The sequence below is a fragment of the Cornus florida genome, unplaced genomic scaffold (assembly GCF_030987335.1).
Source record: "Cornus florida cultivar Cherokee Brave unplaced genomic scaffold, ASM3098733v1 CherokeeBrave_3.0.0_Hap2_Chr11, whole genome shotgun sequence".
NCBI classification, from domain to species: domain Eukaryota; kingdom Viridiplantae; phylum Streptophyta; class Magnoliopsida; order Cornales; family Cornaceae; genus Cornus; species Cornus florida.
In genome coordinates this window covers 80857808-80878183 of record NW_026775581.1, presented here as the reverse complement: position 1 = coordinate 80878183, position 20376 = coordinate 80857808, and the positions used below count along the sequence as shown (strand labels likewise).

General features: G+C 37.7%; 1 protein-coding gene across 1 annotated transcript in view; it reads left to right on the top strand.

Annotated features, from left to right (window-relative positions):
- The window catches only part of LOC132282749 (protein TIC236, chloroplastic), a 54416-nt gene that overhangs the window by 8224 nt on the left and 25816 nt on the right, over nucleotides 1-20376 (top strand). Inside the window, exons 3-6 of the mRNA XM_059784527.1 lie at nucleotides 8265-8463; nucleotides 8578-8637; nucleotides 10732-10836; nucleotides 14772-14912. Of these exons, the coding sequence (XP_059640510.1) occupies nucleotides 8265-8463; nucleotides 8578-8637; nucleotides 10732-10836; nucleotides 14772-14912 (505 nt within the window). The remainder of the gene's footprint in view (nucleotides 1-8264; nucleotides 8464-8577; nucleotides 8638-10731; nucleotides 10837-14771; nucleotides 14913-20376) is intronic.

The window sequence follows — 20376 nt, the reverse complement described above, 5'->3', positions numbered from 1 at the left end:
AAGGTGGATGTTTTGAATCCACAAAATAGCAGATAATTTCAGAGAAATCTGATATATTATCTGATAATTGAATGAATAATTTTTTTTTTTTTTTTTTTTTTTTGCACTTGGCAGTACATATATTTATAATAAAAAGAAACCTAAATCTATAAGAAAACTAAATCATAAAGAAACCTCATAGTAAAAGGAAAATTATTCCTAAAAGAAATTAATCAAAACTAAACTTCCTATAAATAAATTTAAAATAAAAAGAGGTGCATAGCGGGATTGTTTCTTTTTATCAGAAGCTTTACACAGGACCTTTAGGTTGGAGACCCAAGCTTGATGGACTCCTTTTTGAGGCTAGCTGGAGAGAGATGGGCTCGAGCTTTCTTTTATCGAAGAAGAAGTTCTAAAGGCCTTATCCAGTTGTAATGGGGATAAAACTCCGGGGCCTGACAGGTTTACTATGCGTTTTCTGATGGAAAGTTGGGCAATTGTGAGAAATGAAGTGATGAGTACCTTTCAGGAGTTTCATTCTACTGGCATCTTTGAGAAGTCGCTCAATGCATCATTTATTGCCCTCATCCCTAACTTAGTGGGTTGTATTTACAAACTCATAGCTAAAGTGCTTGCTCAAAGAATGAGAGAAGTTATGGATGGGATTATTTCAGACTCCCAGAATGCCTTTGTTGGAGGATGGCAAATTCTTGATTCAGTTCTTATTGCCAGTGAATGTGTGGATTCAAGGTTGCGTAGTGGTGTTCTTGGAGTTCTATGCAAACTTGATATTGAGAAAGCTTATGATCGTGTAAACTGGAATTTTCTACTCTATTTGCTTCAAAGAATGGGGTTTGGAAGTAGATGGAGGACATGGATTGAGACATGTCTCTCGTCTATCAAGTTCTCAATTCTTGTGAATGGTTCTTTAGCTGGCTTCTTCTGGTGTTCTCGGGGTATAAGACAAGGTGATCCATTGTCATCTTTTCTTTTTCTTATTGTTATGGAGGGCTTAAGTAGACTTATGCGCAGGGCAGAGGATCTTGGTTTCATTAAGGGATTCCGGGTGGGAAGAGATATTGACCACCAGGTGGAGAGTTCTCATTTGCTATTTGTAGATGATACTCTGGTTTTTTGTGATGATGATGTGTTTCAACTTAGATATTTGAGATGCATTCTGGCTTGCTTTCAGGCAGTTTCCGGGCTAAAGGTAAATGTGGTCAAGAGTGTGCTTGTCTTGGTCGGGAAGGTTCAGGAAATCTCTTCTTTAGCTACCGTTCTTGGGTGTAGGGTGAGTTCCTTTCCTATTCCTTATTTGGGATTGCCCCGTGGGGCCTCTTCCAGGATAGTGGGGAGCTGGGATTCTGTAATTGACAGGTATGCAAAGAGGTTGGCAGGTTGGAAGAAGCAATATTTGTCTAAGGGGGGGTAAAGTAACTCTTATCAAGAGCACTTTATCAAGCCTTCCCACTTATTTTCTTTCTATGTTCCAAATTCCATGCTCCGTTGCTGATAGAATTGAAAAAATTCAAAGGAATTTCCTTTGGGGCGGAAGGGGAGAAGAGTTCAAGTATCACCTTGTTAGATTGGAGCAAGTATGCAAGCTTATAAAATTGGGTGGTCTTGGTATTAGACGATTGATTCCTTTTAATCAAGCTCTTCTGGGCAAATGGTTGTGGAGATATGGGAAGGGAAGACACTGCCGTTGGCATAGATTAGTATCTTGTTGGTATGGGAAAGACGTTGGCGGATGGACTACATGTCCGGTTTCTATTGCGAGAGGAGTTGGGGCTTGGAAATTCGTTCAGAAGGGATGGGATGCCTTTTCCTCATATCAGATTCAGAGTTCGTGTGGTATTTGCGTTCGTTTTTGGGAAGATCTTTGGTGTGGGAACCATCCTTTATGTCGTACATTTCCGAGATTATATAGTATTGCAGTTGATAAACATGCCATCGCAGCTAATTATTATCAGCTTGATAATAGTGGGATTACGTGGAATGTTCATTTTTGGCGTTCATTTCAGGACTGGGAGTTGAAAGAGGTGAGCATTTTCTTGGACTAATTGTATCGGCAGGAAGGAATTGGCAGGGGCTATGACAATTTGACATAGATTCCCTCTTCTCACGGTCGTTTTGAAGTAAGGTCTTTGTTCTTATGTTTGTCTAATTTTGCATCCTATGATTTCTCATGGAAGACCATATGGCGCTCTATGGCTCCTACTAGGGTGGCATCCTTTGTATGGACCGCCGTTTGGGGTAAGATTCTGACGATCGATAATTTGAGAAAAAGGGGAAATTGTTTTGTTAATCGGTGTTGTTTATGCAAGCAGGATGGGGAGTCAGTCAATCATCTCCTAACGCATTCTTGGCCTGTTTGGCATGTGTTGGGTAATGCCACGTTCTACGAAGGAGTTGATTCATGCTTGGAGAGGTTGTCGTGTGAGTAGGAGTGTTCGTGATTATTGGAGATCTGTCCCACATTGTCTTTGGTGGTGCATCTGGAAGGAGAGAAATAGTAGAATGTTTGAAGTGAAGGAGTCGTTTACAGCGACACTGAAACTTCTTATTATTCGTTCTCTCTTTAGTTATGTGAAGAGGAGTTCTTGTTCCTCTTCTGATGATTTAATTTCTTTTTTGGATTCTTTGGGGCCTTAGACCCCGGTTTCTCTAATGTTTATGGGACGCGTTCCCCTATTGAACACCTTTTTTAATTTATTATTACTTATCAAAAATAAATAAATAAATAAATAAATAAGAAACCTAAAATAAAAAATTACTAAACACTGTAAAAGTGTCCTACATCAATCCCCTCCACTTCAAAAATAATTCGTCCTCGAATTTCACTGCAAATTACTCCCTCCGTCCCAAAATAGTTGTCCATCTTTCCATTTTGGGATGTCTCAAAAAACATGTCCCATTCCAAAATTGAATGTACTATTTTTTATAACATTCCCAAACTATCCTTTAACTAAAAAGTTGCACTAATTACGGAGCACTATTTTGTCTTTTAGTAAGGGCAAATTTGAAACTTTACTCTTATCAATACAACAAAAAACTATTAAAACTCCATTACCATAAAAAGTTGGATTTCCCATGCAGGACATGTATATTGTGACAGAGGGAGTACTTGATTAATTCTGAGGATGATGCTTAAACATGATCAAGCCCATAGGAAACCGCAGACTCCGCAGTACCCATCATTGCTTTTCCTCTTGATGCGATACGGCCAAAGGTTAGGAGCAGCCATAGATAATAGTATGCTGTGGCAGTGCACTGAACTAACGACAATGAGTTGATCATTGGTGAGATCATTGATTTTCATGATGGAGTAACCTATGGTGGGACCCAAGAACCTTAAATATCTCCTCACCATGACTTTGCTTATTCTTTTCAATGTTGATTTTGCCACTGGGATAGTCTTGCATGCTCTGAAATTTGTGTTGACATTCTGAAGTTTCTCAAATTCCCTTATACAACTTTTCATTGATCCACGTGTGCTGTTGATCTCAAGATTGGCAAGGCAGATAGGTTCAGAATTGTATTTGTTAAACCCACATTTATTCTGCTGGACACCATTAATAATTGTAGTAGTGCATTGAGAATAAAATCTGGAAACATTTCTTGCTTCAATGTTGCAATTAAATTCTTGAATATACGTCAAACAAGGATCAAGAGGTTGCACACATGGTATTTTCGACTCAAGGATACTGTCACCTTCAACTCTTCAAGCTTCTCCTCATCCTTCAAATATGGGTCATGAAATACGTATTGTTTGGAAGAGGACGTTGTCAACGACAAAGGAGAATCCAGTGAATGATTTATTGGTGTTTTTGGAACTTCTTCAAAAGAATTAAGCTGGCCAAAATTAGGATTGATTTTAGAAAGAACATGGATTCCAATTGCCGAGTCTGATTGCTCATTGGTGTTGGGCTGTAACTCTCCTACTTCGATTAAAATCCAAACCTCATCAAATTGCCACATTCAAGCTCTTCCAAATTATTCTCATCCTTATCCTTTAAACTAGGGTTTCCATCCCATTAGTTGTGTTTGTCTTCAGCATGATCGAAGTGGGTTTCTCTTTGACAGCCTTTGCTTGCCGCATAGATTCGTGGCTGGAATCGTCACTGAATAACTTGTCATCATGCTCATGTAACCCCGCCTTGTCCACATATATATGTGGTGACAACTCAATTAAGATTCTCTTATCATGCTTCTCCTCTGCTAGGCAATTTTCTTGGGGGTTTAGTTTCTGAATAGATTCTAATTTTTGAATGCATACAACTTTTCTCGTAATTTCTTCGTGTGTGAACTTGACCATTGTAGGAGGAGGTCGAGGCTTCGAAGACAACGATAAATCGGTATAGGTCTGAACCTTTGTAAACCTCAGCTGATAATCCTGGTACGGCTGAAATTGGATCTCTTCACACTTCTTATAGTAAGGTGGAAGAAACTTGGCTTTTAAAAGACGTTTCATCTTCAACCAAGACTGTATCGGTGTTTTTCTTTGTTGTGCACGAGTTACCCGCAATTGATCCCACCAAACAAAAGCTCTTCCCTTCAATTTGTATGCGACAATTGCCACTTTCTTATCCTTTGGAATCCCCATGTAATCAAAGAACCTCTCAACATCTTCTAGCCAATCTAGAAAATTTTCAACATGAAAGAGACCATCAAACTTCTAGGAGGAAAATTCCTAGAATCATAATTCCCATAATCATGATATCTCCCCAAACACCTTTTCCTCATAGGCTAATTGACTATGCGGAGGGAAGGGGTTGCGATTACGAACAAGTTGAACACGATCTACGTCGCCATTGCGAAACCTGTTGTTATCGCTATTCTGCTCCAACTCAAGCCTAGCAAGCATTGCTTGAATATCTTGCAACGTTTGCTGGGTTCTTGAAATTCGGCCCTAAAAGGAGCCACTCTTTGTCAATCTTCGCCGCCAACGAGGTTGCCACGAAAACGATCACCTGCCATCAGACCAGGAAAAGACAAATTTGTTCACGAGGAACAGGTTACCTTAAATCCACAAGGTGGGTGTTTTGAATCCACAAAACAAGAGATAGTTTCAAAGAAATCTGATATATTATTTGATAATTGAATGAATAATTTTTTTTTTTTTTCTTGCACTTGGCAGTATGCATATTTTTAATTAAAAGAAACCTAACTCTAGAAGAAAACTAAAACATAAAGAAACCTAATAGTAAAAGGAAAATAATTCCTAAAAGAAATTAATTAAAACTAAACTTCCTATAAATAAATATAAATTAAACATAAATAAGAAACCTAAAATAAAAAATTACTAAACACTGTAAAAGTGTTCTACATCACCGACCCCAAGTAGTTCAGAAAAAAGGCTTGTTGGTTGGACTATAGGGAAGGTAAATCCGTCCCTAGATAGTATTTTTGGTTTGTGAAGAACTTGGATTATCAAAGCCCTTTCTTAGTGGAGTAGACTAGAGGTACTTGGCATATACTTAGCGAACCTCTATACATAAACTGCGCCCCCTTTGGCACCCTTTAATGAATTTACCTTGCTTATCAAAAATATAAAATAAAAATATAAAAGTATAAGATGCATATCAATCTAATGACTGACAGAGTTCGGGGGTCATTTCTCAAAACATGCTAACAATGCGCGTGCCTTGCACTCTTGAGGCATGTGCCTTGTAAACAACCTAACAAGCATGGACATGAACACGATACAACATGGATGCTGACACGTCAAATTCTAAAAAATTAAGACACAAACGCAATATGGACACCACTAATGATGTAGGACAAAGGACAGGCTCAAATAGAAGAAAGTAAATAAGAGTTATGGGCTGGATATTCAGAAACAAAGCTAAGATTCGGGGGTTGTTAGTAGAAAAGAAGGATTGAAATTAACAAAGAAAAACTTATTGGAATCACTCCCATAGGGCCTAGGTATCACACCTAGAGAAGGCCTCACACCCTCAGAATTTGTGAATCACTCACAAAGAAATCTCAAAGGATAATTTTATTCAATCATTCGCTAGTATTCAGAGTTACATAGTATCCTTTTTATAATAAAAGATGACCCTTGGATTACCCTACAATGGAGGTAATCAAAAGTTGACTAAAACTTAATAAAGTAACAAATAACTTAATTGATGCAATTTAATCTAATTATGCAATTTACCAAAACAATGCAGATTTTCCATAATTAATGCAATTACCAAAATAATGGAATTTGACCAAACCCCCTAATAATGCAATTTACCAAAATGATGCAGATTCCCATAATTAATTCCATTACCAAACTAATGCAATTTGACCAAACTCCCTAATTATGCAAGACTCCAAGTGGACCCCATCATCTAGCATGTGCCAAATAAAGGTTTGAGCTCTAGAATCCGTCTTGCCACGCCTTTTAAATACTTTAAAAGGCTGATGCCACTGTTCTCTACCAACTAATATAAATATAAATTTTCATTTATATATCTATTGATTATGACAATTAAAGTGGGACAGAGGGAGTATATAATTTTAATTAATTTATTATTTTTATACTAAAGTTATGTAAGACTACGAAATTATTCGAATAAGAAAAATATTATATTTTATATCATATTTGAAGGAAAGAGCGTAATGGAAGATCTTTTGAAGGAAAGGAATCCTCCATTGGGGTGTTAAAATTTTCTATCATTTGTAATTTGTTTTGTTGGGGTCAGGGGAGAGTCTACTCCTCTCTTGAGGAGATTGTTGACTTTATGAGTTCTTTGAATTCATAGGCTCCGTTTTGTCTTTGTATAGTTTGGGTCGCGTTCCCCTTTTTGAACGCTTTTAATACAATTTACTTATCAAAAAAATATCATATTACTCTCCTATTTTGTCATATAGTTATGTTTTTGTTCATTACATACTGTGACATGTGTTTAGTGTCAATTTTGTAGAGAAAAAGACGATTGACACTTTACATATGTTCATAATATTGTCTCCAAGATATCAAGTGTTTGTTTATATAATATAGAGTGAAGGATGTGTTGGCCAAGTGTCGGGAATATATTGACTAAGTGTCCAATGAGAGATGTTGGCGAAGTGTCCAAGATGTCGGCCAAGTGTCCGAAATAATAAAAATTATTTTTAAATTTTGGTTATGGCCATGAAGTGTCGGACACATGTTAGGAGTGTCCATGAAGTGTCGGACACGTGTCCAGGAGCGTCCATGAAGTGTCGGACACGTGTCCAGGAGCGTCCATGAAGTGTCGGTGTCGGACACGAACACGGTATCTTCGTAGAAGTGTGTGTGATTCTTAGATAATAACCAATGCTTGATCTTATCTGCTTTGTCGTTAAACTAATAGGTCACTTATCAAACCCAATTCGTCCCCACCCAGAAAAAAGAAAAAGTAGGCCACTCGTAATATTTGTTATATTATAGTTTCTTAAAACCTTGTTGGGTCTCTAAATAATTTCCTTTAATGTAATTTTCTAGATTATGAACTATAGATATGCAATGTAGGGCTGTAGAGATCTCTTTTGAATTGTTTGTGAATTTGAAATCCGTAAGATGGATTGTGAAATTCACTCATCTTATTTATATATTAGAAAAAAGAAGAAATTTACCTCTGATATGAAATCACTCAGATTGAGAGAGTACAGAAGTATATACGCTTCTAGTTGTAATACTTAATCTTTAATTTAAGAATTTTAGGAACTTTGATCTATAAGACTAATTCAATCATACTCGTGGCCACTTATGAAGGCCTTTTAACACTCTTGAGACTGAATACAGAAACGAATAAGGGAATCTCCATGCTAATGTCGCAACACATTCCCACAATTTTGATCATGTTAGGTCCCAAGCTAGCTCTAGACTGAAATCCCCAATTGGTCCTCTTTCTTCGTATCACACTCTTCATCAGTTCATCATCCTTGTATCTGTAGTAATCTATAGTGTAAAAAAAGATATGCTTTATGTTCAATCTATGCATCTTGTCAATTGCTCCTTGTACATTTAGATTTCCTCTCCCTGGCTTTGTGTCTTCGTCTAACAAGAACATTGGCATATGTTCTTGCTATCAAACTAGGTTGAAGTTGGCTTGTAGCCTTGTCATCGTACTTTTGTAGCTGGTATGAGAACTAGCTTTATCGCTTAAATAGTTAAAAATGATTTACTTAGTATTTCTATATAATTTTATATTTGTTTATTAGAATTGAAGTGTTAACACAAATGGTGGAGGGTGAAGTTTTATATTTTTGAAATTTTAATATGCATTATATCTCGCGTTTATGTTCTTTGTATGACTTTTTTATAGAGTGATGGAGAATGTCAATGGACATGTCAAGTTTCAAAATCACTATGGTCGTTTGCACGTACAGCTGAGTGGAAGCTGTATGACGTGGGGATCAGATGTACCATTTGAAGATGGTGGATGGTTATCTTCAGATGTTTTTGTTGATATTGTTGAGCAGAAATGGCATGCCAATTTGAAAGTTGTAAATCTGTTTGTTCCGGTGCGGTTCTATAGAAATTTGCAAACAATATGAAATGATCTGAAGCTTTTGTCTATGTGCAACATTTGTATGGATCATTTTACGTGCCTTGCGTCCTGTTTGTCATTTTTGCAGCTCTTTGAAAGGATTTTAGAAATTCCAATTGCATGGTCTAAAGGGAGAGCTAGTGGTGAGGTGCATCTCTTACTTTGATTCATCCTTCTTTAGTGAAATGTTATTAGAATATTGCTTGTACCAGCCCTTTGAGGTTGACCAACGACAGGTTTGCTTTTAAAATTGCTGTTATACATGCATTCTATTCTCTGTGTTAAAAATCTGCATTGATATTCGGATTTTTCTCACTGGTTTTAATTTTCACATGTTAATGTACTTCTCATAGATTTTGCAAGAAAGAAATATCTTCACTCTTTATCTGGATCTTAAATTTACACTATGGGTTTTTTTTTTTTTTTTTAATAGGTAAAGTATATTAAGAAAGCACTCAAATGGGGAGTGTCCCATATACATCATCGAAAGGACAAAAAACCCTTTAAGCTCTCAAGTTATCCACAAACTCGACTATATCCTCTATGGATTTAGAATGATTCCTTTTAAATCAAAAGAATAACATGGACAAAATAGAATGTTAATGCAACCAAATGATCTCCTATATCTCTCCACAACCTCCACCATAAGCAAAGGGGCGCAACTCTCAAAGCGTATCGGGTCTGTTCACCAACTATATAGCCTCCGCCTCTCCAAGCCTCGAGGATGCTCCTTCCAAATAGAATGTTAAAAGACCTGACCACGAACCTCACATAAGGAGTGCCCTTCCAATTCTCCTCATCTCTCCCTGCTCCCTTCAACTATTGGCCATATAAAAGAGCCAACAACTCCACCACCTCCCAATCCTACACTTGTCTTTCAAGTTGAATGTCCCAAGTCAGCCTTCCATTATCAAGGTGATAACAGTCAACTACCAAGGTCCACTTATTCAGCGTAATATCGGGAATGTGCATGCCAACGATCTATCCCCACACCAAACATCCTCCCAGAAAAGAATAGACCTTTCGCTCCTCACCCTAAACCAAATATGTTTGGAAAACTAATTCCACCCCTTCAGAATGAAGTTCCAAACCGTAACTCCTGCTTAACACCTCACCTCCTTTGAGCACCACCCACCCGTGCCCTCCCCCACCTTGCATTGAACACCCTCCTCCAAACCCTATCCCTCTCCACCAATACGTCCAATGCTACTTACTCAATAAGGCTCTGATGAACATCTGCACCTCCAACTCCTAAAGCTTGATGTGTGAATCTTCTGCTTTTCCGTGTTTCGCCTAAAATGTGTTATCAGGACTAGGGAGACTTTTACGCAGGGAGATATGCATCTTCATCTAGAATTTGCTGCATAAATGCAAATAGGAAATTCTTTTGTTGCAAAGAGAAGCAATGTGGTTCAACTCTTGATGCCATCTTTCAAAGTACATCTTGTTGAAATCTATATTTTGAATTATACCAGTTTGATATTAAAATCTGTAGGTTGTTGAGAATGTGAAACCCTTAAGAGCCAAATATTTAGATTTATGGATCCATTTTGATAGTTTGAAAAAATAGTGTTGTGAACTTTCTTTCTTTCTTATTTATTTTTTATTTTTTATTATTTATTTATTTATTTTTTATGTATATTGTTTCACTTTAGTAAAAAATTATTGATTTTTTTTGTTTCTGTCATTATTATCATTGTTAGCATTTCTGTTTTTAATAAAATTGTTTTCATTAATTTTGATAGGGGAGTTATTGAAGTGCTCACAAAAGGAGAAAGGAAGAAAAAGAAGAGAGATCCTTGAACCATGCATGAGCCAATTTTTGCTTTAGATATTGATTTTAAACAACAATATAACCAAGCCACTAGAAATGACTTTTTACGAAAGTGAAGGCAAACTTGGCTTACTATACACATTGATTAGTTTCTTTTCATTTCAGAGTCACACAGATTCTCCTGGATTCTTGAGTTTGTATGACTACATCAATTTTCAATAATTGAAAATATTTTATCAATGGGTTCGTCCCTTTTTCCAATTTACCAGGCTACATATTAAGTATTTTTGTTTTACACCTACGAAGGTTGCCATTTTTGTTATGCATCTTCATTTTCTTCACACAAGTTATTCAATATTTTTTATAATTGTTTCTGTTTGCAATTGCAGATTTAATACCTCGTTCATGTTCTGATTACTTTTAAATTACTCATCCTTCTTAACTTTTATGTATTTTATTTGTTTACAGGTTCACATATGCATGTCAAGAGGGGAAAATTTTCCTAATCTTCACGGGCAGCTTGATGTGACAGGGTTGGCCTTTCAAATATTTGACGCTCCATCGTGGTTTTCTGTATGCCCTCGTTTCATCTGTTTTGAAATGCTTGCATCTTTCTCTTTCCATGGCGATTTGTCTTTCAGTGTGGTTATATTTCGTAAAATACTTATCATATATATATATATATATGTTTAGTATAATGTGGGTTCTAGTTGGGAAAGAAATTTTATTTTGTTTGGTGACAGGATACAATTCAAACTGTATTTTTTTGTATTCTGTTTCATTATTGTTATATTTATGTGATTTAGATGGCTTATCTCACTCGGTGATGTACGGGCAATGTTGGTATAGATATGGTGAAGGGTCGGATTTGGGATGGCTCCAATGATATTCTAAGCATCGTGCATGCCATTTAGTATAGCGGTTCTGGTGTCCGGGTATTGGAAAATTTATGCATACAAGGCTAGACCTCTACCTTATATTTAAATCAGGGGTTTATTGTTAGGGACCCAATAATGGAGAAAATTATAATTCTCAACTTAACTCAACAAAGCCTTTTCTCTATCTTTGTGGGGGAGCGCAACATGAATTCAATTTTTTTCATTATGCTCCAAGGCTATAGCCACAGTCAAGCCACATGTTGTTATATATTTTCTTACTAATTATACTCTAGTTAATTTTGGTCTTTCCCTTCTGATAAAACCGTAAGACCATAACCCAAGGCTCTGATGTGCCAGAGTATGAGCGGTGAGTTTGACCTAGAGGAGGAAAAGGGTGGGGGGTTTTGCTTTTAATTATAAAATTTTCATTGTTCCTATTTGAAATAAAGTATGTGAATATTGATATTTAAATTCTCGTTAATTTCTAGTTTCCATAAATTATACTCATAATCATGCAACAAACAGAAAGTAAAGTAGACCAGAGGCACATGGACTTTTACTTGGAAAATAGAAAAGGGAAAAACCACGGGGCCTAGTATAGTCAGGCCCAATCCACTATATGAGGAAGAGATGACAACCAGGTTAACAGTTTGCACACCCTAGAACCCCTAGTTAACTCTAAACACAGACGACGCCAAACTTTCCTCGAAAGTCTCCAAGCCATCTGTTAGCTCACTCGCCTGCAGACTTCGCTTCTCATGAATTTGCTTCTTTAGTATTACTGGCCGTTTCTGCTCTAGTAGTTGGACGGTTGAGTTGGCTTGGTTCGTTGAACTTCTCCTTGATGAACACTCAATCACGTATGATGGAATATATGGAAACCCAAGATTGAATAATTTTGGAATTTTTTTCTCGCAAGGATTTTCTCCTCAGATGATTAGAGACATTCAACTCATGCATTGACTGAATACTTCTGCACCACTTCTAACATAGTCTCTTAGTTATTATGAACAATTTTGTTAGTGAACACACGCCATCATACCTTAAACTAGGGGTGCACATGGTTCAGTTTGGATTGGTTTGGAGTATTTTGGAACCAAACCGGTCCTAACGGTTGCACAAAAATTGGAACCAAACTGGACATGTAGACTAATGGAACCGAACTATGAGGGACCGGTTTGGTTCCACGGTTCTATCTTGAAGATAATTAAGTGAGAAGAAGAAAAAAAAGAAAAGGAAAAATCAGAACCATGGAAGAAAGAGATGTACATACATTGTGACTCTAGGGTTTCACCAATTGTGAATCAGTATGAGATGTGACTAGCTCGGCTTTGCCCCTTTAATGAAAGTTATGTAATTCCAATACCAAGCATGTTCCCAACTCTCGATTGTTTGTTTCTAGGGCTTCTGGCTTGCGCAATTGTAAACCCTTTAACCCCAAACTTTGTATTATACACAAAGATATAAATATATATATATATATATAGTATGCATATTATATATTGTGTGTATAGTCATGTGCATATATATACCAAGATGTAGGGAAATTTAGAGAGAAATTGCACCAAGTTTAGAGAGGATCAACGACAGTGAGGGAGGATCGACGGCGATGACCGAAGGTTGCGTGAGAGTGGAGGAGGAGGTCGCGGCGGTAACAGTTGCGTGAGAACTGAACTTTGAAATGAAATGTGGAAAGAGACTTCTAGAGTTATGATATAATATATATATATATATATATATATATATATATATATATATATATATAAAAGTAATAAAATGGTTCGGTTCGGTCCTCAAACCGGAACCGAACCATAATTTTACCGTTCCATGGCTGTATTGAATCGTTAAAAATTGGACGGAATCGTCCGGTCCAGTTTGGTTCGGTTTGGTTTTTCAGATCCACTGGTTTTTTGTGCACTCCTACCTTAAACACTTTCAGATGTTAATAAGAATGCCATTTGGTCCTAAAGTCCTTCTTGACTTGATCTTCCTAAACATTTTTTTACCTTGCACTTCTTGATTCTATTATAAAATATATTCTCAATATTCTTCCTAAGGTTACCATATTCTTCTAAGCTTGAACTTCCTAGAGAATTTTTTTAACAATTTTTCAAAGTAACTTTTCCTTCTTTTACAGGGAGGAGTGTCATTCTATATCATATTGTTTCCTCTCCTTTAGCAATTCTCTTGTTTTTCTTTGAATGATGCCTTATCCTTTTTATGTACTGTTCTTCTTTACAGTCTTTTTGGTGTGAAAAGAGAGTGTGAGAAAGAAACTAGTTAGGAAGGGAAGAGATGGGAGGATTCCTTCTTTGTTAAGGAAATGGAATGGCAAGAAAAGGAGGATGGAGGAGTTCTCTCTCCTTGATCATCATTTTCTTTGCATCCAAAAGTGGGCTGTAATGAGGAGGGAAAGTAAAGTATTTTTATATATTTTTGGCTTTTTTCCTTCAAAATAACACCATTGTTTATATGTCAGGCCACGATGGTAAAATTAAGCATTCCTTCCTTCTTTTCCGACCTGCTCAACCAGACAAAAGGAGGGAAGATACTTCCTATCTTTGGGGTTCCTTTGAAAAATACTTACCTTGAATTTTTGTATTTTCTTTGAAAAATACTGAAGATGAGAGGGATTTTATTTTTGGATCCTTAACAGTGAATTTACTTTAAGTGTCCTCCTAGGACTCCCCACATCATAAACTCCTAGAACTTGACTTCATCACCTGATCTTGATGAGGAATAATAGAGAATTTTTTTTTAGGAGGTTCGGTTATATTAGATTAATCTTACTTAGGATGCAAAGATTGGAGAGGATATTGGTCATGCATTAAAGAATGGTGGATTGAGTGGAGAAGGGATTTTGGCATATTCTTTTATGAATGAAATAAGTAACTAAGAAAATTTTATGGGACATTTACAGCACAATTTATTCTTTATGATTTAGTCAATAAAAAATCTGATTCCAACAAATATCCATAAAGGAGCGGAGCTGAAATGAGGATGTTGAAATTGATGACTGGCCGGACAAGGAAGGATCCGATTTGATATCCGTGGCATTTATGACTTGTGAGAAGTGTCCAGTGCCACCAACGAGGGCTAGATGAGAGAAAGTTGTCTGAAATAATTCCTTTATGTGCCACAAATTTCAATGTCACTGGAAGTATCACAAGAAGTTTTAGCAGAAGTTGTGTTAATTCTGCAGGAATTGCCATGTTGGCATAGTGAAATAATGTATTTTCTTTTTTCCTATTGGTTTGATTTTACTATGAAGCTCTATAGCGCCATACCTGCTCCATACGTCACTCACCCCTTGTTTCAAATGCTAATTTTTTGTTTTATCTTTATTTTTTGTCTCGATGCTTCTCTGAATTTTTGTTTCATGGTAACAATTATTGCATCTCCATATCTTACCAAAAAGAAGCAAAACTCTATAATTTATCACTTTGGAGTATTTTTTTGGTTTGGTTTTTTGTGATCTTAATTCCTTTATGCATTGGTGGGCTTTAACTGATATTTTAAAGAATCATTAAAGCTGCTGTACATCATATTAGATTTTTATCTCATAGTCAATATCTATAACTTGTTTGGAAGTTTGTTGGCCTCCGTGGTTGATTTATTTATTCTGTGCAGGACATGTCAGCAAGTTTATGTTTTCGTGGTCAACGAATATTTTTGCACAATGCAAGTGGCTGGTTTGGCAATGTTCCTTTAGAAGCTTCTGGAGATTTTGGCATTCATCCTGAGGAAGGAGAGTTCCATCTTATGTGTCAGGTATGGTCTTTTCTTATAAGTTGCTCTAGTGCTTGGGTATCTTTCACACGGGGAAATGGAATCAGTCCGTTTATATACATATGGAGAACTTGGTATCTTACTTGGTTTGTAGACGTGGCCCTGAGATCAAATTGAATTTTGGTTGTTGTTTGATGGGAAATTCGGCCGTGGGCTATGGCTTATGCCTTGTATTGGCTCTTCGGAGCCCTCATGTACATTTTCCCCGTTCTTTATAACACTTACCATTTACACCCCCCCACTCCCAAAAAAATTAAAAAAATAAATAAAAACAAGGCATGAGTGTAGAGGATATTCCAGTGCAGTGGGGCCTGATCTGTATCAAAGCTGATTGATGGATTATTCCAGAATATATGGCAACTTCTTCGCAGAAATTGTCAGTGGCCTTAAATGTCACTGATATGAACAGTTTGAATGTCAATATGTTTTTAACTTTTGGATGTTCCTTTTTCTTTTTCTTTTTTTATTCTTTTTTTTTTTTATAAGTAAAAATAACATTAAAAAAGGTGTTCAAAAGGGGAACGCGTCCCAATTACAAAATTGGAACCGAGACTAAGGTCCCAAAGAATCCAAGAAAGTAATTAAATCATCAGAAGAAGAACAAAAGTTCCTCTTCACATAATTGAAAAGAAAGCGAAGAATGTAAAGTTTGACCATTGTCGTGGACGACTCTTTCCCTTCGAACATTTTACTATTTCTCTCCTTCCAAATGCACCATCATACACAATGTGGTACAATTCTCCAGAAATCGTGAACGTCTCTTCTCACTTGACAACCTCTCCAGACATGAATTAATTCCTTAGTAGATCGTGGCATAACCCAACACATGCCGAACAACCCAACAATAGAATTCCAACAGTCATTCGCCACAGGGCAATGCAAAAAGAGGTGATCAATGGACTCCTCATCATCCTTGCATAGACAACAACGATTAACGATACAATTGCCCCTTTTTCTCAAATTATCAATTGTCAGAATCTTTCCCCACATAGCATTCCAAACAAAGAAAGCCACCCTAGTGGGAGCCGTAGATCGCCAAATAGTTTTCCACGGGAAGTCTCGATTAACAAAATTTGACAACCATAAGAACAAGGATCTAACTTCGAAGTGACCATGGGAAGGAGCCCAAATTAAAACATCATTACCTCTGCCAACACCCTCCTGCCGATACAGAAGATCCAGAAAAACACATATCTCGTCCATCTCCCAATCCTGAAAAGAGCGCCGAAAATGCACATCCCACATAATCCCGCTGCTATCAAGCCGATAACAATCAACTACGTAGGCGTGTTTATCAACAGCAATACTAAATAATCTAGGAAATGTACGAGAAAGTGGCTGATCCCCACACCAGAGATCTTCCCAAAATCGAATGCAACGACCATCACGGAGTTTGAATCTGATATGAGCCGAAAAAACATCCCATCCCTTCCGAATAGCCTTCCACATCCCTACTCCTCCCACCAGGGTAACCGGACGTGTAGACCAACCTCCAGCCTCTTCCCCAAACCAACAAGAGACTAACCTGCACCATGGACGTTGTCTTTCCCTCCTATATCTCCATAACCAGTTACCCAAGAGAACTTGATTGAAAGTAACTAAACGTCTTATTCCAAGTCCACCCAATTTCACGGGCTTACAAACTTCCTCCCATCTGACAAGGTGGTACTTGAACTCATCGCCCTTTCCTCCCCAAAGGAAATCCCTTTGAATTTTTTCAATCCTATCTGCAACGGAACAAGGGATTTGGAACATAGAAAGAAAATAAGTGGGAAGGCTCGATAACGCACTCTTGATAAGAGTAACTTTACCCCCTTTTGACAAATATTGCTTCTTCCAACCTACCAATCTCTTTGCATACCTGTCAATCACGGAATCCCAACTCCCCACTAACCTTGAAGAGACCCCTAGGGGCAAACCCAAATAAGGAATAGGGAAAGAACTCACCCTGCATCCAATGGCTGTAGCTAAAGAGGAAATATCCTGAACATTCCCTACTGGGACAAGCACACTCTTAGCTACATTGACCTTTAACCCGGAAACTGCCTGAAAACAAGTCAAAACACACCTCAAGTATCGAAGTTGAGACACATCAGCATCACAGAAAATCAGGGTATCATCTGCAAAGAGTAAATGAGAAATCTCCATCTGATGGACTAAATCTCTACCCACCCTGAAACCCTTTATAAAGCCAAGGTCCTCTGCCCTGTGCATAAGTCTACTTAACCCCTCCATAACAACAAGAAAAAGGAAAGATGACAAAGGATCTCCTTGTCTTATACCCTTAGAGCCGTCAAAGAAACAATGGGAGAACCACTCACGAGAACTAAAAACTTGACAGACAAAAGACAGGTCTCAATCCACTTCCTTCATTTACTTCCAAACCCCATTCTTTGTAACAAATAGAGTAGGAAATTCTAATTCACATGATCATATGCTTTCTCAATATCAAGTTTGCATAAAACTCCAGGAATACTACTCCGCAATTTGGAATCCACACATTCGCCAACAATAAGGACTGAATCAAGAATTTGCCGTCCGCTTACAAAAGCATTCTGGGAATCCGAAATAATCCCATCCATAACTTCCCTCATCCTTAAAGCAAGTACCTTAGCAATAAGTTTGTAAATACAGCCCACCAAACTAATAGGACGAAAATCCTTTATATCTGAAGCACCTCCCTTTTTTGGGATAAGGGCAATGAATGAAGCATTAAGCGATTTCTCAAAAACGCCAAAAGAATGAAACTCCTGAAAAGTACCCATTACCTCATTTCTTACAACTGCCCAACTTTCATCAAAAATCGCATAGTAAAGCCATCAGGTCCCGGAGCTTTGTCCCCATTACAACTTGATAAAGCTTTAAGAACTTTTTCTTCAGTGAAAGGATTCTCAATCCTATCTCTATCAAGCTCAGAAATAGCCTCAAAATGGAGACCATCAAGTTTGGGCCTCTAGACTAAAGGCTCAGTATAAAGCTTTTGATAATAAGAAGCAATACCGTTACGCACCTCTTCCTCTCTCCACAACTCCTCACCATCCACCCGAATTCTTCCTATATGATTACTCCTCCTATGAGCGTTAGCTAACCGGTGGAAGAATTTTGTGTTCCGATCACCTTCCTTTAGCCAAAGAGCCTGAGATTTTTGTCGCCATGAGATCTCCTCCATACTAGCAATCTCAGCAAAAACCGCCTGACAAGAGGCTCTCCTGGATCGTAGAAATTCCACATCCCCTCCCGCCTCCTCAAGACGATCAATCTCAAATAAATCAGCAAGTACTCTATTATTCCTCCATTCCAAATTCCCGAAGACATCCTTGTTCCACTGCTTTAGAGCTAATTTGAGAGCCCTTAACTTCTTTGTAATTGTGAAACTGGGCGATCCTGAAACAATAACTTCCTCCCACCAAGACCTGACTTTCCCTTGGAAATCTTCCGCACGCTGCCACATATTCTCAAATCTAAAAGGGGATCTTTGAGAACATAAACCCCCACAATCCAAGACCAAAGGAACATGATTAGAGGTGACCCTTTCTAACACCGCTTGAACAACATCCGGGAATTTCTCTTCCCAATCCCAGGAAATTAAAAATTTGTCTAGCCTTGAAAGAGTGATTGGATCCCTGCCATTTGACCAAGTATAAGCTGCACCTTCCATTGGTAAATCAACAAGAAGATGCTCATCAATAAAATCAGAGAATTGATCCATTTCCAAAGATCTTCTTCCCCCTGTAGACCTCTCTGACGGGGACCTAATAGCATTGAAATCCACTTCCAAGCACCAAGGGAAAGACCACAATCCTTGGACATGACAAAGCTCCTCCCAAAAGATAGGTCGCTCATCATCAACAACCGGTCCATAGACTCCAGTAAAAACCCACTTGAAGTTGTCTTCTTCCATCTTAAGCATACAAGATACAGAAAATCTCTCCATCCATACGTCTGTTCGAGTTAACGTCCTACTATCCCACATAACTAAAATCCCACCCAAAGAACCTATAGCATTCAAGGCCTCCCATTCCACAAACCTTCCTCCCCACAAACTCTTAACCTCCTTGTCAGTAATGGATGCCAACTTGGTTTCTTGTAAGCAAACAAGTTGGGCACCCCACTTCCTTAAGGCTACCTTCACCACCCTTCTCTTGTTCGGATCATTAAGACCACGAACATTCCATGAAATGATTCGTAGCTTCATTGTAAACCAGATAAAATAATCTCTCCTCCACCCTTCTTGAGACTCCTGCTCCTGGTTCTTCCCCTTTCCTTCGCCACTCCTCCTTTCCCTTCGTAGTTGACTTTAGAAATGAGATTCTTTATCTCCTGTACTCCTTTCCAAGATGATAAAGGCTTCGTGTTCATAACTTAATTGGTAACTGCAACCTCTCTCCCTTCCACAATTGCTTGAAGGATAGATAATGTCTGATCGTCATTACCTAATATTGATCAACCTCTTTTTTTTTATTCTTATGAAGGGAATATTGATCAGTTCAGAACATGCTATGATCTGGGTTGAGCTTTAATGTGGTGGACCATTGAGGACCACCACTGAATGTTGAGGAACAAGTTAAAGAAATCGATTATATTAAAAAGTATGGAGATTAGCTAAGTAACTCACATTTTGATAAGAATGAAAAATATTTTTAGAAGAAGGGATAAGGATATAATAGAGAAGGATGAGAAATCCTTCTAAATGGAAGGAACAGAAATCTAAATTAAAGCACCCAAACAGAGAAGAGATAAACGAAAAATTTCAAAACTGGAGGAAGGAACCCTTCTCAATGCTGACCCACAAAAGGCTACTTAAGGATAGTAGAGGTGCCCCAAATGGACTCCAAAGTGTATGGTTCCACTTTGGCCAGTTCATAAGCTACTGAATCCAGCTAATTATTATTATTATTTATTTATTTATTTAAAGCAATACACAGATCAAGAATCTGTCTGTATAATGAACAGGACCACTTTCCCCATCTCGTAGCTGATGCTTCTTTGAGGCTTGAGGCCCTTCAAGAGGGTAAGAGTCTCAGCCTTAAGAGTGAATTTGTTGTCAGCTGGCACAGAAAAAAGGCTGAAATAAATGTCTCAAGAGTGCAAAAAGGAAAATACAACTCAGTTTCTTAAATATCACTCAATGGCAATCCTTGAAAAACTCAGTTTTTTCTTTTTTGATGTCACATGTACATGGGCTGCAGTCTCTTAGGCTCCTCACTTTTTACCAAACCCCCAACGAAAGGGAAAAGGGAAACAAAAAAAAGTGCTGCTGCTGGAAACAAAATATGGAAGGATGTGCACTGGCTGATGTTAACTTGCCTGTTTGTAATTTAATTGTTGAATTTGGAGGTTCAATCATGCTTACAGGAAGAGAGACAGTACCATCACTGTGTGCACAAACACGTGTGAATATATATTATATTTTCTTCAGTGCTTATTCATAGTTTCAATTATGCCA